Source organism: Phyllostomus discolor, chromosome 9 (assembly GCF_004126475.2).
Source record: "Phyllostomus discolor isolate MPI-MPIP mPhyDis1 chromosome 9, mPhyDis1.pri.v3, whole genome shotgun sequence".
Classification (NCBI taxonomy): domain Eukaryota; kingdom Metazoa; phylum Chordata; class Mammalia; order Chiroptera; family Phyllostomidae; genus Phyllostomus; species Phyllostomus discolor.
The window spans coordinates 98159284-98175241 of record NC_040911.2 but is presented as its reverse complement, the minus strand read 5'-3'; the positions used below and the strand labels follow the sequence as shown (position 1 = coordinate 98175241).

The following is a 15958-nucleotide window of genomic DNA, read 5'->3' as shown; positions in this document are numbered from 1 at the left end:
CGAGTTCCCTCCAGGCCTCCCTTCCCTTTGCAAAGCCTCTCGTAGCCTCGCTCTGAAACGGCGACAAGCGGGCAACGACCTTGACACCCGGGGACCGGTTCAAGCCCGCGACCAGCCCCTCTATGCGGCTTTCCAAAGACATGACAGGAACACCAACAGGTGACCACCAGTTCTATCCCAGAAGTCACTGTTGCTTGTTTTTGAACTTCACGTTATATAAGATCACAGTGACACCTCATGTGTTCTGCTCAAAATCGGATTTGTGAGATTCGCCCACCGTGTTGTATATAGTTGCTTATTCATTGTCACTGTAATACAGTTACACGTGTCATGAACATCCCACATTTTTTATCCGTTCCACTTTTGATACATTTGGATATTTTCCTCTTTAGGGTCAGTATGAATAAGGATTACTATAAATATTCTCAAGCATGTCTTTTGGTGAATGCACACACATTTTGACGTACATACCTGGAGACTGAATTGCTGGATCATACTAGTACCATCAGTTTTCCAAAGAGATGGTACCAGTTTAGACTCTTGTGAGCAATGATGAGACTTTGCAATACTTGGTATTTTCCTTCTTTTTCATTATAGACACTTTAATGATGGGGTATAGTGGCAAAAAAAAAAAAAAAGGGGGAGGGAGGGAGGGAGGGAGGGAACACCAACAGGAAACAACTCTACCCTTATCATCCCCATTGTTCAGATGGGCAAACCGAGGCTCAGAGAGGCGAGGCAGCCTGCTGGAGGTTGCCCAGCTAGCCTGTGGTGGGGCCAGGATTCCCCCGGATGTTTGAGTCCACAGCCTCAAAGTCTGCTCTTATGAACCTCAAGAAAGGCCCTCTGAGAAACACCCTGGAGAGCCCTGGCCGGGTAGCTCATTTGGTTAGATTAGAGCATCATTCTGATTCACCAAGGTTGTGGGTTCAATCCCCAGTCAGGGTGCATACAAGAAGCAACCAATGAGTGCATAAATAAGTGGAACAACAAACTGATATGTCTCTGTCATTTTCTCCCTTCCCATTTCTCTGTCTCTCTCAAATCAATAAGTAAAACTTGAGCCCTGGCTGGTGCAGCTCAGTGGATTGAGCATGGGCCTGTGAACTAAAGGGTCGCTGGTTCGATTCCCAGTCAGGGCACATGCCTGGGTTGTGGGCCAGGTCCCTGGTGGGAGGTGCAGGAGAGGCAAGCACACATTGATGTTTCTCTCCCTCTCTTTCTCCCTCCCTCCCCCCTCTCTAAAATAAATAAATAAGTAAAATCTTTAAAAATAAATAAAATTTTAAAAAGAAGGCAAGAAGGAAACACCCCGGAGAGGAAACAGGAGTTGCAGAAGACGCAGGACGCGAGCCTAACCCTGTATGAGCACCGAGACACGCGTGTGGCCAGCAGACGGAGGCCTGCGGTGCGTGCTGACCCGTGCGTGCTGACCCGAGACTAGTCAGGGGATGCACGTGCACTAAAGTGCTACTCATTGTTGACCAGAAAACCAAATTTCTCTGGGAATCCTGTCGTTTCTTCGGAAGCCCTGTTCATCGTGTTCCCTTGTCCCTGCAGAGTGGGGACTGGAGGGGCTGCCAGGGCGACGGGAAGGTTTCACGGTTTTTGAAGGGTCCCGGACTCGAGCCATCAGGACGCGAGAGCGAGGAGCGGCCGCTGGGTGTGGTGGTGACTCCAAGGTGCCCGAGCGGCCGGCCACCAGCCGCCGTCAGGAAACAGGCCCGGGGGTGCCAGAGCCCCCCAGTTTCCAAGAGACCAGCCATCCTCATTGTATGGTACATGTCCCAATTTTTAAACAGTGGCACAAATTCAAAATAAATAATTTTTTTAACGCTCCGTGTGCCAACCCAAACACGAGTGGGGAAAGGGTCTGCGCGTTCGTAACCCCTGCTTTCACCACCTGTGTAAGGATCCGTTTGAACCTTCCCCCACTTAGTACGTACAACCTTCACGACTTATAAAATACCTGGGGTTTTTTTCTTTGTTCATTGTTTTAATCACCAGGCATCTAGAAAGAACCTTCACCTAGAATGCAAACCTCTTTCTCTGGCTTCCCAGGTCACATCATTCTGCCCCTGGGAGGCGACCCCAGGCGTTTCTGGGCAGGCCTGGCTCCGCCCCCCCGCCCCCTCCCCACCTGAAGGCTCCCTCACCGCCCACTTGTCCCCGGAGAACTGTTTACACAGTGCCAGAGCCAGCGGCTTGCAGCGAGGGCTGGGGCTGTCGCCACCACAACAAAGTACAACGGCCGTGCGAAGAGGCATCTTTCCGGCTGCAGTATAAATAGCCCCCAGTTGCAATTTTAAGCTCTGGAACCTTCATCTCACAGCTGGGACTATTTCTGTGCCTGAACGGGGGAGGAGGCTCTACGGGGGGAGGCAACCTCGGCGGAGGGGGGAAACACACAGGAAGTTCTCCCCCAAAATCATGGTTAAAAAAAATAAAGCTTTAAGGCACGGAGGGAGAAAGCAGATGGGAGAGGGTTTGACGGTTCCTTCTGATGGGGAGGGAGGCAAGCGAGATGGGATGAGATGGGGGCCGGGCGGGAGACCCCCCCTCCTCGGAGCACAGGCGTGGACCCGCCCCAGCTGGACCAGCGGCCTGAGGCTCTTTGCTCACAGGAAGCACATTGCAACCTATCCCCGCATGTGCAGAAAGGAAGTGAGTGGGTCCTGGGTTCAAATCCTGTCTCCTCTCTTGCCAGACATGTGACCCTACCCCAAGGGCACAATGTCTGCATTTTGGTGGCTCCCCCAGGGACAGGAACTGCCACCAGGCAGGGCTGTTGGGAGGTTCACCTGCAAGAATAAAGGCGGCTAAACCCTCTAACGGGAGTGCCGCCAAGCAGCAGGTGCCTTCTGCAGCTCTCTCACAAACACAAGAGCCAGTGGCCACACGGACGCCTGCACCTGAGCCTCAGGAGGACTCCATGCAGCAGGTGCTGGAAACGCCACTACAGACTGAGAAACAAAGGACCCCAAAGCTCAAGGTCACACAGCTCCTACATACGGCAGCCAGATCTGACCCTGAGCGCTCTGACGGCGGAGCTGAAGTCTGTAACCACCCAAGTGCTCCCGGGGCAGGGGAAAGTGCGACCCCCCATTGCTCCCCATCAGCTGTGGTCTCAGGGCCATGCCTGCGGTAGGAGTGAGCCCAGAGGGTGGGATCCGAGGGAGGGACAAGCCCCAAGACATCCCCAGCCCACACGAAGGGGCTCAGGCGTGGCCACCCCGCCATGCCCACGAATCATTCACGGGACAATGTTCTCTCCAGACAATCCCCTCGGTCTCCTCAGACACCAGAGCCCTGCAGGCTGCAGCCCACACACCCTTCCAACCAGCCCGCAACCAGGACAAATGCCCCCGCCGTCCTCTGCAACTCTCCGGGCACGAGCCGTCCCGCTCCGAGGGGAGGGGCGCAAATGGCTGGCTTCCAGTAACACTCAGGGCACGGCCAGGGACACTTTTTTTTTTTTAACACATGTGAATTATGGCATGTGCTTTCTTCTTCCACATCCCTCTCCTCTACCAAAGTGTCAATCAAAACTTCCCAGCTGGTAAAAAAAAAAAGAAGAAGAAAGAAAAGGAAGAAAGGGGGTTTGCCGCTGCCCACCAAGGGAGCGGCACAAGAAAACATGGAGAGACCCTCAACGCACTGCCTTCTCCAACCCAACACGTGGCCACTGTCCAGTTGCTCCAGCCGGACACCTGGGGCATCTTCTCACCCCTCATCCCATCCAACCTGCACGCACATCCTCTCGGTTCTGCCTGAAAAATGCACCCCAGATGCATCCACTTCTCCCCGCTCCTGCACCACCGCCCCGGCACCTGGTACTGTCCTCTCTCGCTGGGAGGAGTGCGGGACCCTGCTCACCACCCCCCGCTTCCTCCTCTGCTCCCTCCCAGTCCGCTCCCCTGCGAGACCCTGTTCAAACCGACGCCCTCCACGGCTCCAGATCTCCCCCTGCGGCGCTTCGCAGCCACCAGCACGGCCACACCCACGAGAATGGAAAGTGACAGTGCTGGTGAGGATGTGGGGCAACTGAAACTGTCACCTACGGCCGGTGGGGACGTGAAACTGTGCAGTGGCTTTGGAAACCGGCCTGGCAGCTCTCCCAACGGGTACACGTAGAGTACCCGGCAACACACACGGAAGGATACGCACACGCATCCAAGACGTACGCCGTGACAAAGACCTGTCCACAGTTCATCGTGGCCAAGAGACAGAAGTGACTCCCGTCCGTGCTGGAATGGACAGAATGTGGCCCGTCTGCCCAGGGGAACACTCTCCAGCCACAGAGAGGAGTGATGTTCCAACCCACGCCACGCCGGGGGGGTGGCCCCTGGAGACGCGCTGAGTGGAGGCAGCCGGACCCCGAAGTCACGTGGTACGTGACCCCTTCGATGGGAGTGCCCAGCAGCGACAGGCCCACAGAGACAGTGAGGACAGCGGCGCTGGCCGCCCCCGGGGAAACGAGAGGGCGGGGGTGCAGGGAAGGGCTGCTGCTGGTTCTGGGGCTTTTTTTCTGGGGGACAGAAATGTTCTGGGATCAGGTCCCGCTGGTGTTTGTACAACATAGTGAAAATGCTAAAAAACACTGAATTATGCACTTTACAAGGGTCAATTTTAGGTTATGTGAATTATGTTTTAACTTTTTAAAATTCTCTCCTGTTCTCCACCTCACTTAGTCATGCCAGATACAGCAGCCCCCTTTCCCTCTGCCTCCTCTCCAAGCCCACCCCACCGGCCACGTCCTCACCCCAGGGCCTCTGCACCTGCTGTTCCCTTTACTGGCAAAGCTCGTTCCGAGCTTCCTCGGCTCAGACGTCGCCCCTCAGTGAGGCCTCTTCTGACCTTGCCACTCCCGACCACTTCCTGTCCTGCCGCAGCCGACTCCTCCTCGTCAGTGTTACCACCACCGCGCTCTAGATTTCACTGGTTTCTCGCCATTTCCCCTCCCTGGAGTGAAAGGTCCTGGCGGGCAGCGTGCTGGTCTCTTTCACTCCCCTTTGTATTCCCAGAGCCTAGGTCAATGCCTGGCACACAGTAGGTGCTTGCGTTTCTAAAGCTGGCCCTCCACCTGCCCCCCACCCTACGTGCCTTCGTGCAGGACGACTTCGCCCAGGAAGAGGCGGGATCAGCCCCTGCCCAGCCCTGCAGCTGGCCCGGCCCGCGGCTTGCTTGGACGGGTGGGAGGTGGCAGAAGCGATGCTCTGTGACTTCTGGGTCTGGGCCTCAGGGGACTCTGCAGTATCTGAGTCTCCCTCTTGGAGGACAACGGCCCCATGAGGAAGCCCAGGCACTCTGCTGGGGAGGCTACATGGGGGGGGGCAGGGGGGTGGGGACTGGGATGTCCCAGCTGAGACCACCCGTGCTCACATGGAAGTGAGGCCCCGCTGGCCCTCCTGGTGTGTGGCCAGGCTGCCACTGGATGCGGCCCCGTGAGCAGGCTCAGCCAACACTGCGGGAGCAGAACCGCTCAGGTGGTTCTTCTGAACCATTACCTGGCGCTGGCCGCCCGTACAGGGCTCCACGAGTAGGCGCTGCCAGGAGGAAAGGGAGGAGGGAGGAGGGAGGAAAAATGAGCAAGGGCGGGGGGAAGGAGCGCATTCTGCTGGTGGGGTCCCCGCCCGAGGACAGCAGCCGAGACTGCTGCCTGGTCTTATCATCTCTGACTATCTCCATGCCCCCAGTTTCCTCATCTGGAAATGGCAGGAAAACCACCCTCAGACTCTATCGTCTCGACATGGAAGCTGAAGAGGGTCAACGAACACCTTTCTCCGGGTCACTCTCAGCGCGATGCTCTCCCATGGAAGAGATGACGGGCACTGGGACGAGATGAGGGTGCCCCAACTCAGAGGGCCCTGGAAACCGGGCAGGAAAGAAGGCAAGGCAAGTGGGCTGTGCTGGAGGATCATTGTCAGCACACCGCTTGATTCCCACGTCCTGCTTTGTACAGGGACATTCCACTTTTCTCTGCGAAACCCCGCAGCACCAGCGGGACAAGGGGCAGGTGACACCCCAGGCAGGGGGACACCGGGGAGGGGTGGGGACGGTGGCATCTAAAGAGGGTGGCCACTCCTTGGCCCCAGCAGACTGCTCCAGGGGGGGAGGTGCCGAACCTGTTCTGTCCCAGACCAACGGTGGCCCGGACGTTCATGCAAACTCTCCCAACTCAACAATGTTCAAAACCAACCTAAACGTCTGAAAACACCGACGGCCAAACCCACCCGTCTACAGGCTACACGGGGCCTCCCAACCCCTGGTCTACTGGTGTCTGTAAAACACAGTCACGTAAGAAACGTCCAGAAAAGACAAATCTGTAGAGACAGAGAGTGGATTGCTGGGAGCTGGGGGGAGTGAGAGCTGGGGGGAACGAGGGTTTCTTTGGGGGGTAATGAAAATGTTCTAGCCCTGGCTGGCATAGCTCAGTGGATTGAGCTCGGGCTGTGAACCAAAGTGTCGCAGGTTCGATTCCCAGTCAGGGCACATGCCTGGGTTGCAGGCCATGACCCCCAGCAACTGCACATTGATGTTTCTCTCTCTCTCTCCCTTCCCTCTCTAAAAATAAATAAATAAAATCTTTAAAAAAAAAAAGAAAATGTCCATCGATTGTGGTCGATGGTTGTGCAACTCTTGGAATACACGAAAAGCTGCTGAATTGTACACCTCCAGCGTGTGGACTGTATGGTATGTGAATTATACGGCAGGAATGCTGTAAACACTCACACACTCTCTATCTCTCACACACACACACACACACACACACACACATGCGCTCGAGGCCCCTCCTGGCAACCACAAGGTCCACTCAGCCCGACCGGGCACAGGACCGCCACGCAACCGGAGTCCTGCACCTTCTGCTACAATGGTTTGGGGGAGGCCAGACACTTGGATTTCTATGTGAAACTCCCACTTTGGGGAAGTTGGCACCTACTTAGAATTTTTAAAATCACATCACTGTACCAGCCCCCAAGGGCTCCCACTTGCAGCCACGTGGAGTTCCAGGTGGGTTTTCGGCTTTTGCTCGGCAGCGAGCTCTGCAGCCACCCCGGGCTTCCTCCAGCCAGGCCGGGCCAGGCGTTCACGACGGGTGGAGACGAACCAAGCCCCGTGGCCGAGGCACCTGCCCACACCCAGGGCACGTAATTAGGCGTGTCACCCCTGCTTCCCCCAAAGCGCACATGGTGGCCCCTTCCGATGGCAGCAAAAGTAAAGGTCGTTCGTCAGAGGTCAGTACCCGCCCTGCGCCGGCCTGACGGGCGGCAGGAAGAGCCGCCTCATCCCTGCGCACGGGATGGAAGGGCTGAAGTGGCGGCAGAAAGACCCCCGGGGCTGGGCTGGGGTGAGCCAGAATGAAGGGATTCCCCACAGGGCCCTGGGTTAGAACCGGGGGACATGAAACTCCCTCCTCCCTGGCCCCCAAAGCAGGGCAACCTAGAGTTCCCACCCGGGCCCCAGAAGAGCCCTTGACCTTGAGGGCTGAGAGTCCAGACAGGGCTGACTGCTCTACCAGACACTTGCCCTGACCCCCGACTTCTTAAGAAGGTTACTTTGGCAGCAGTGGCCAAAATTTGAAATGCACGTGTCCTGGGACCCATCACTCCCCCCGTTGGTGTGCATCCTACAGACTTATTTGCAGAAATGCAAGATGATGTATGTGGAGATACTCACTGTGACGGACTTCGTGACAGCAAAAGACTCCACGTCACCTAAAGGCCCGTTAGTAGAGGAACGGTTACCGAAATCGTAATTTGGACAGGCCAAGACACCCCGTGTAGCAGCCGAAATGATCGGCCGCTCTCTGTGTGCTCACCTGGGGAGATCTCCGTGACATACCGAGTGAGAAAGCACCATGCGGGGCGGGGGGGGGGGGGGGGGGGGGGCAGGGAAGTGGGGAGGGGAGAGCCTGCCGTGCCCCCTTGGAAGGGGACGCAGACCCGAACAGCAGCGTGGCCCCTGCAGAGAGCAGCCGGGGGGTGCGGACCCCAGCTGGCGGGGGCTCACTCATCACCCTCTGGCTGCTGGGGCCTTGGGATGTTGTGGCACCTGCACACATTCTTTCTTTGCAAAACAAAACTTATTTCAAAAGCAAAACAACTCCCATTTACGTGTTTGTTTAGAACCCCTCAGGCCAAGGTTCCGCCTGCAGACCCCGGGGCAGCTGGAGGCAGCCAGTGGCTCCACGTGGACCGTGTGCCTGGCAGCTGTGAACCGAACACTGGGATCTACGGCTGGCCCTGGATGCGTGGGTCAGAAAGTCGCCGCTGGACGTCCAGGCCTGCAGGGGGTGCGTGCTCGTGGGTGCAAATGTGTGGCACTGGGCGCCGGGGACGGGCTGACATGGCCCACCGCCAAACACTGCACAGAGCCGTCAGCGTGCGCCAGGCGCCCGCCCGCACCCTCCCACCTGCTCCACCTGAGAGCCCCTAAGGATGAAAGTGCCCCCCACGCACGCCTGGCACTGTGTCTGCACCTGCTCAACGCACATCCGCAGGGTGAACACATGGACAAGCGTGGCCCGTGCTCCCAGACTGCTCACTGAGGGCCAGACCGCGTGCTGAGCATTCCCCGTGGATTCTCTCACCCAGCCCGACCACGGCTGCGCCAGACGGGACAGGGCGCCCAGACGCACTGACTGCAGGGCCCAGATCTGCACCCGGGCTCCTGTCCTCCCGCCGCCCTGCCCCACCCGACCAGGGCCTCCGCCCTTGACTCCAGAATCAGGTCCAGTCTCCACACCCGTGGCCCCTGGCTCGGCCCTGCCCCCTCTTCCCCTGGAGCACGGAGGTCCCCCCGCTCAGCACCTCCTCATTTCTCCCCGCTGCGGGTCATGCACATGCTGCCGGACCTTTGCCCTGGAGTCCCTTCCCGTCCTCGCTGCATCTCCATCCCAGCCCTCACCTGTCTCCTTCGTGGCATTTACCACCATGTAGTCGCTCTGATCACCACGAGTCTGCCCATCTGCGAGCAGGCGCCGCACCTGTCTCACCGGCCTCTCCGAGTACCCAGAGTGCACCTGGCACACAGCACCTCTGCCATCAAGGTCCCAGGAACACGTTAGCACAGAACCACAGCTTGAGACGGAGGTGACTGTGTCCGGCTCTACCCGCAGGCTTTTCTCATCTGAACATGTGAAGTGTGCATGCCCGGAGAGGACCTGCAAGTCACCAGGACAGGACACGTGTGTGTGTGTGTGGGGGGGGGGGTCCCATGGGCATTTGCAGGTTGGACTCAATAGAATATTCTTTGCTTCCACAGAGAAGCAGCTTCTTCTACACTTTTCTTAAAACTCAAGGGCATCTTTGGCTAGTTCATGTCTTCCTACTTTAGTCCAGACACATGTTTTGGTAAAATAGTTCCCTTTCTTCTTAGGACAACAACAAAAAAAATTCAACAGTTCAAGCGTAAGGGCCAAATGGTGACTGATACCAGCTTTGGTGCACGGGAGAGACAATAGGGAAAAGTGGGGACTGTGGCAAACACACAGGGGGCTGCAACGAGGACACATGGACCTGGGATTATCAGAGTGTTCATGATGTTAAATAAACCTGAAACTCTGATTTTTTTTTTCAGTTTGAATGAAAATTCCCCGTTGAAAACACCCTCTCTGGGCTGAACCAATCACACGCAGGTGCTGGAGTCCCAGCCTCTGGGCCCCCAGTTGCCGTCCCTGACCTAATCCAGATGTGGTCCAAGGTCCCAGGTGCCTCTCCGCCCTCATCCTCTGCTCACCCGAGTAAAGCCCCCCTCGTGGGGGGAAGCACTGGCTTCCTCCGCCACCTTCCATCTGGGCCGTTCACCGCACCTGGGGGCCACGCCTGCCCTGTGTCCCAGCAGAGGGCCAAACAGAATTCTGCACGAGCCTGCTCAGAAATGCACCCGTGGGTGGGGGTGTCCATACTCGGCCATTTGCGGGGGGAGGGCAGCCTGAGCTCCCCATCCATTGTTGTAAGTCACAGGGCATCCAAGAGGTGAACATCTCTCCCGGTCACCTTGAAGCAGCTTTCCGAAGACACTACCCCCCGAAACTCCCCGCAAAAGAGGAAGTTCAAACCAGAAAAAGAGACAAAGTCCAACACAAAAGAGCTGGTTGGACAGAAAAGCCCCAGGACCCCAGAAATAGTAAAATGCTCCCCTGCCAACCAGTCTCAGCCCACTGTCCCCCCTAAGCCTCTGCGTCCTGTCCCGTGAGAGAGGACAGAGTCCCAGGCCCTGCTCCTGCCCTCCTCCCTCTGTGTAGCCATACCTCCCTCTGCTCCCTTCCAGCTGCTGCCCTCTGTCCCAGCGGACACTGCTCTGTCCCACCCAGGGCCTCTACAAGTTCTAGTCCCTCACCGCCAACTCCTATTCATGCTTCAGGGCTCAGCCTAAAATGACGCTTCCTCCGGGGAGCCCTCCCTGACCTCACCCAGTCAACGTCGGGGTCCCTCTGCTCCTCACTCTCCTGGGTCCTGGAACTCCGGTCTTCCTCTTGCCTGCACCTTCCTCCACGGTCACCACTAGGTCCTGCCCTTCTCGGAGAGGCCGACCCCACCCCCTGTCTCCCAGAAACACGGATACCCACTACCCCACCACCCATGTCACATGCTCCACGGCATCTGTCACATGTAGAGGTTTCTACTGTCCCACAAGGGCAGGGCCCTTGTGCGTTTCACTGCTGTGCTATCCCCAGCGCCTGCCACATGGGAGGGGTTCAAGGTGTTCACCAGGAACCGCCAGGGACTGCAGGACACCCCAAGGCCTGGAGCAGGCTGCTCTGAGACTGCTGCAGCTCCATGTACAGCCAGGAGCAGTCTCAGGAGAAGGGCCGGAGGGAAGGCGGCAGGGAGGACCTGCTGCCCAGGCCTGTTCCGAAACCAGGCCTCCCTCGCCCCACCCATCTGCCCACCTGCACACAGCCTCAGCTCAGCGCCCTGCCCGTGAATTCAGCTTTAAGTAGAGGCTGCACACGATGCCTCCGACAGTGTCTGCTGCTTGGGGTAAATAAACTTTAGCAGGCGCTGGAAGCGGGTTTACTGCTGCACGGAGCTACGGGGAGCTGGGCTCTCCGTCACGGCCCTCACCAGTGAGCGCGAGCCAGCCCGCGTCGGCATCAGAGAGAGCCCTGCGTGAGAAAATGCAGTTAGTTCTTATAGTTCCTCTGGAAGGCTGTCCCTACTAGAAACTAAATGGAGCTTGGGTTTGGCCACTGGGCACCTCTTGCTGCTGAGAGCAAGGGAGAAAAGGGACAGAAAAGACACTCAGGTTACTTAAACCAGTAAAAATCTGTAGGCACCCTAAATGCCCATCCCTGGGGGCAAGGGTCATCATCAGTCACAGTACACCCATAGGATGTCCCTTATTCCGTGATCACCATAACCACCTGCTCGCCACTGGGTCCCGGCCAGCATGCAGCGCATGGGCCACGAACAGAGTTCAGCACAGCACTGCACGGCACGTGCCCACGGAACAGGAGTGACTGTTATTTAACCACGGGATACTAGGAAGCCGAAGAATGACGCAGACCCACATGCTCCCGGGGAAGCCACCGGCCGCAGATGACTATGAACCACTTACAATGTGGCCGGTCCCAACTGAGATGTGTTGTAAGTTCTAGATTAAAAGCCTGGTTTCAAAAACTTAGTACAATGAATGTAACAACCTCATTCAATGTTTTTTACATCGATGGCATGCTGAAATGATATACTGGATGCATGATACTGTTATTTTACATGATTAAAAGTAATGGCACCTGTTTCTTTTTCCTTTATTATGTGGCTCTTAGAACATTGAAAATTACGTGGATGGTTCATATTTGTGTATTTGTGGCTCAGACTAGACTTCCATTGGACATGCTATTCTAAAAGGATTTTTTAAAAGATTTTATTTATTTATTTTTAGAGAAGGAAGGGAGGGAGAAAGAGAGAGAGAGAAACATCAATGTGCGGTTGCTGGGGGTCGTGGCCTGCAACCCAGGCATGTACCCTGACTGGGAATCGAACCTGTGACACTTTGGTTTGCAGCCCGCGCTCAATCCACTGAGCTAAGCCAACCAGGGCTGGACGTGCTATTCTAAAAACCTGAGATAGCATTCAGATACCATAAAATTCACCCTTTTAAGAATGTGCAATTCAGTGGTTTTCGGTACATTCGCAAAGTTGTGTAACCATAACCCCTAATTCCAGGATATTTCCATCACCCTGCAAAGAAGCTTTCCGTTCCTTATCCTTAGCGGTCACCCTCCATTTGTCCGCACTGTTTTGAGTAAAGAAAAGCAAGCTGTAGAGCGGTATTACAGTATCAGGTGGGGTTTTATAAAAAGTAATCATTTACTATTATTAATATGCATGCCCACCTTTGTAAATGCATTTTTTAAAACATGTTTGCAAACTCTTCCTGATGGTTAGTTATCTCAGGGAACTAGGGTCCAGGCGGGAGTCAAAAGGGAGTGGGCGCTCATCCTTTATTTTCTATACTTCTGCACTGCTTTTGAGACTTAAAAAGAGGATGAGCTGAATTTCTAGTTCTACCTAAATAACTCCTTGTGGACTTGGGTAACTTTTTCACGGCACTGTCAACAGATTGGCTTCCGCTGGAAGAAGGGTCTAGTTTTAGATCTACTTTTTATTCTGTGCGTTTAAAATAGGACAGAGACGAGGTATTTTCCCTCCTAGCAACAGACGGGACCGAGGCCGGGCGAGTCCCTGCACAGACACAGCCCGTCCGCCGCCTCGCAGGCGCCCGACAAACAGCTCCGAGCCGAACGGCTCCGTGCACCCGGCAGGGGGTCGGCCTGCCCCAGCCGGGCAAAGGGCAGCAGCTCCGGGCAAAGGGCAAAGGGCAGCTCCGGGCCCAGCCAGGCAAAGGGCAGCAGCTCCGGGCCGAAGCTGGCGGGCCTCGGGTGGGGATGGGAGCCCAGTCTGGGTCCCCGGGGGCGGTGTCAGCTGGAAGGGGAAGCCGGCGCGACCTGACGCGCCTATTTGGGTAGCGCCAAGGAGTCACTGATCCTCGAAAAGGGGGACCCTCGCGCCCCTTCTCTCGGCCCAGAGCGCTTCCTCCGGGGTGCGAGAGGATGCTACCGGGAAGCTGACGGTTTGGGTCGGGGTACCAGCGCGCTGGGGGCCTGCACCCATCCACTTCTCGCCCAGGACGCGTGGGCCCCGAACCCCTCAACCCCCGAGACACGCCTCCCGCCCTTCCCGGCCCCTGTCCTCTACCTCGGCCCCAGGCTCGGGGGTCAGGAAGAGCGCGAGCTCGTGCGCCCCGCTGCGCACAGGCTCCGGCCGGTCGCCGTCCAAAAGCAGCATCAGGAGCGCGGTGGGGTCAAGCTGGCGGAGGCTGTCGGGGAGCCTGTCAGCGTACCCCGGCCTCAGAGCCCCGCCCCCGGCCGACTGCATGCCCCGTGGCCCGCCTGGCGGAGGCAGGTCAGGTGCGCCTGCGGAGGTTGCGGCCCACGCCTTCCCAAGCGCCGGCCGAGTGGGCAGCGCCACCCAGTGGCGTGCGTTGCTCACTGCGCCCGGCCCTCGCACCACCTGGTAAACAAGAGATCCTCAAACTCGCCCGCGGATCGCAACCTCCTGGGGCTCTTATAAAATTTCCAAAAAATTCGGGCCACACACAGTCTCGGGTGGAAACCTGGGCGTAGGTATTTTTGAAGTTCGCCAGGTGATTTCAACATACAGGGTCTGGCACAAATAACGCCTCTTTTTTTTTATTACAAAATCATAAGCATGCAATCTGGAACACAACATCACACTCAAGCACGCCCTGTGACATTTTGGGCGAAATGTTCGAATTAAAACTATAAATTATTACACCCATATTATTGCCCTACCAACCACACTCAAGCAAGCCTTACTTCTGCCAAACCCTGTACATCTGAATTTGATGCGTGCAAACAGCCCCTTTTTGCTGGAATCCAGCGGAGCAATGGTTCCCAGCCCCCGCAACACTCTAACGTCCGGGGGAGCTCTTAGAAGTCTGGAGGCCAGGCCGGCTCCCAGACCTCTGCAGCGAGGATCCTTGGGGGTGGGGCTTGGGCGCGGGTTGTTTTTAAAGCTCCGCGGGTGATCCAGCGAGTCCTCAGGATAGAGAGCCGCTCTCCGAAAGGATCCTTTCGTTTAAGGACCGAAGTCCCCGCCCCGAGGCCCTCCTCCCTCCAGCCTCTGGTTGGCGCCAGGCGGGGAGTCCTGGAAATTCGGGAATGCGGGTGTGGCGCTCCTCTTCTCGCTGGGGCAGCTTTCAAAATAAGCTCCGCAGAGAATTCTTAAGCTCACTAAATTGGACCCCTTCACCTCCCATAGGAGGCTTGTCCCAACCCTTTAGAGGCTGCAGAGTGGGGTGCACCCCCCCAAAGCAATGCTAATGAAGCATACTGAATAAGGTAAAAAGGTGGGGAGTCTAGAGTTCTCGTTTTTTTCTATGATGACTTTTCTCTTAAAATATTAAATTCGTTTTTAAAAATTGGGCTGGGCTTAGCGGTTGCAAACAGAAAAAAAATTTTTAAAATATGGGACGTGGCTTACCCCCTCAAGTTAAATCTGAATTTATATTTTATCTCATGACCCTAGGGAGGGGGCGTCGGCCCAGGCTTGGTCTGCCTTGTGGGTAATCCCTCACTGCACAATTTCCACTTGCACAGCTGCCCACTGCTCATTTCTCCACTTCTCCCCCTGAACATTCACTCAGGCCTTCAGGCCAGAGTCATTTTCCAGAAAATTCTTGGCAAAGACTTGGGCCTCAGGTGCTCGGGCAAAGGATTTGATAGGAACTCACTGAACCTGCACTTGGCCGTTCATTACCGTCCTGACCTTCCCGATGCGAAGCCCTTCCACGCATCATCACACACGCCCGGGGGTGGAGCTCAGCCCTGCAGGCTGGCGGGGGCCCTCCCTCGGAAGAGCCCAGCGGTGGCCTCCCATCAGCCTTGAGCACAGCAAATGTCCCCCGATGGATGAAGCTCAAAAACGAGGCGAAGTTACAGAAGGCTCCGTAGGGCGCGCTGCCATTAACATAAAGTTTGAAAAACATGCGAAAGCACACTGTACATTGTTTATGGACACAGACATATGGAGTGAGCGTAAAGCTGTGCCACAGTTAGGAAAGCGGGTACCGGTGGTGGGAGCGGGGGTTGGGGTAGGGTATGAGAGGGGGGCTCAATTATAATTGCAGTGTTTTATTTCTTCTGCTGATACTGGTTATACTATTGAAACTTTTTAAATGCCCAAAACGACTCATTAAAAAATAAAACAAAAAGCCTGGGATGTGAACTGGAGGCGCAGACTGCCCAGACCCCCTGGCCCTGGAGAAGGGGCGTCTGGGGAACGGATCTGGGCTCTTCCCAAGCATCTCAGTGATGCCCTCCCTGGGCCAAGTTGGCCAGCGAACAGTCATTTTCTTTCTAGTCTTCCTCCCCGCCCCAAATGCCTTAGGAAGAGTTTGCTAAGAATACAGATGCCCAGAGCCCTGCCCCAACTTTGTCTGCACCAGCATCTTTGGGGAGCTGGGCACTCGCGTTTTTAAAGGTCCGCAGCTGAGTCCCATGCCCACCAAGGTCGAGAGGGACCCCCACCTGGGGGGCTCCCTCCTGCTGCCGCCATTAACCAGGGACCCCCCGTGGGAGGCGAAATGAATGATTTGAAACACAGGGGTGAATTTTTTTTTTTAATCTCCCGGTCCCTCAGCATGTTGGCCCATGCCCCAGCGCCCTGCCTTGGGTCCCCAGATCCTGGGGAGACCGTGGGGCAGGCAGCAAGCCCGAGGCCCGGAATGCAGCCAGCCTAGGCCGCACCCTGCCCAAACCAGTTTGAACCAGCTGCGGGGATGGAGCCGTGGCGGTCCCCGCGAGCTCCCCCTGGCGCCCAAGCCCAGCTCAGAGCTGCTGCTCTGGCCTCCTGCTCCTGGAGTCGCCCGAGTGATGATGACTGCGGGGCGGCGGCCTCCATCCCAGCCTGGGGTGGGGGTGCCAGTGACC

At 56.5% G+C, this 15958-nt stretch overlaps 1 protein-coding gene across 2 annotated transcripts in view; it reads right to left on the bottom strand.

The window, feature by feature from the left end:
• Positions 1-13471, bottom strand: part of BCAS4 (breast carcinoma amplified sequence 4) — a 48534-nt gene extending 35063 nt beyond the window's left edge. The window contains exon 1 of one of the 2 annotated variants that reach the window (XM_036009966.1): positions 13203-13471. In XM_036009966.1, coding sequence (XP_035865859.1) covers positions 13203-13382 — 180 coding nt within the window. In that variant the 5' untranslated portion in view covers positions 13383-13471. The remainder of the gene's footprint in view (positions 1-13202) is intronic. The other variant, XM_028525047.2, reaches the window with a different exon arrangement.
• Positions 13472-15958: the final 2487 nt, after the last annotated feature.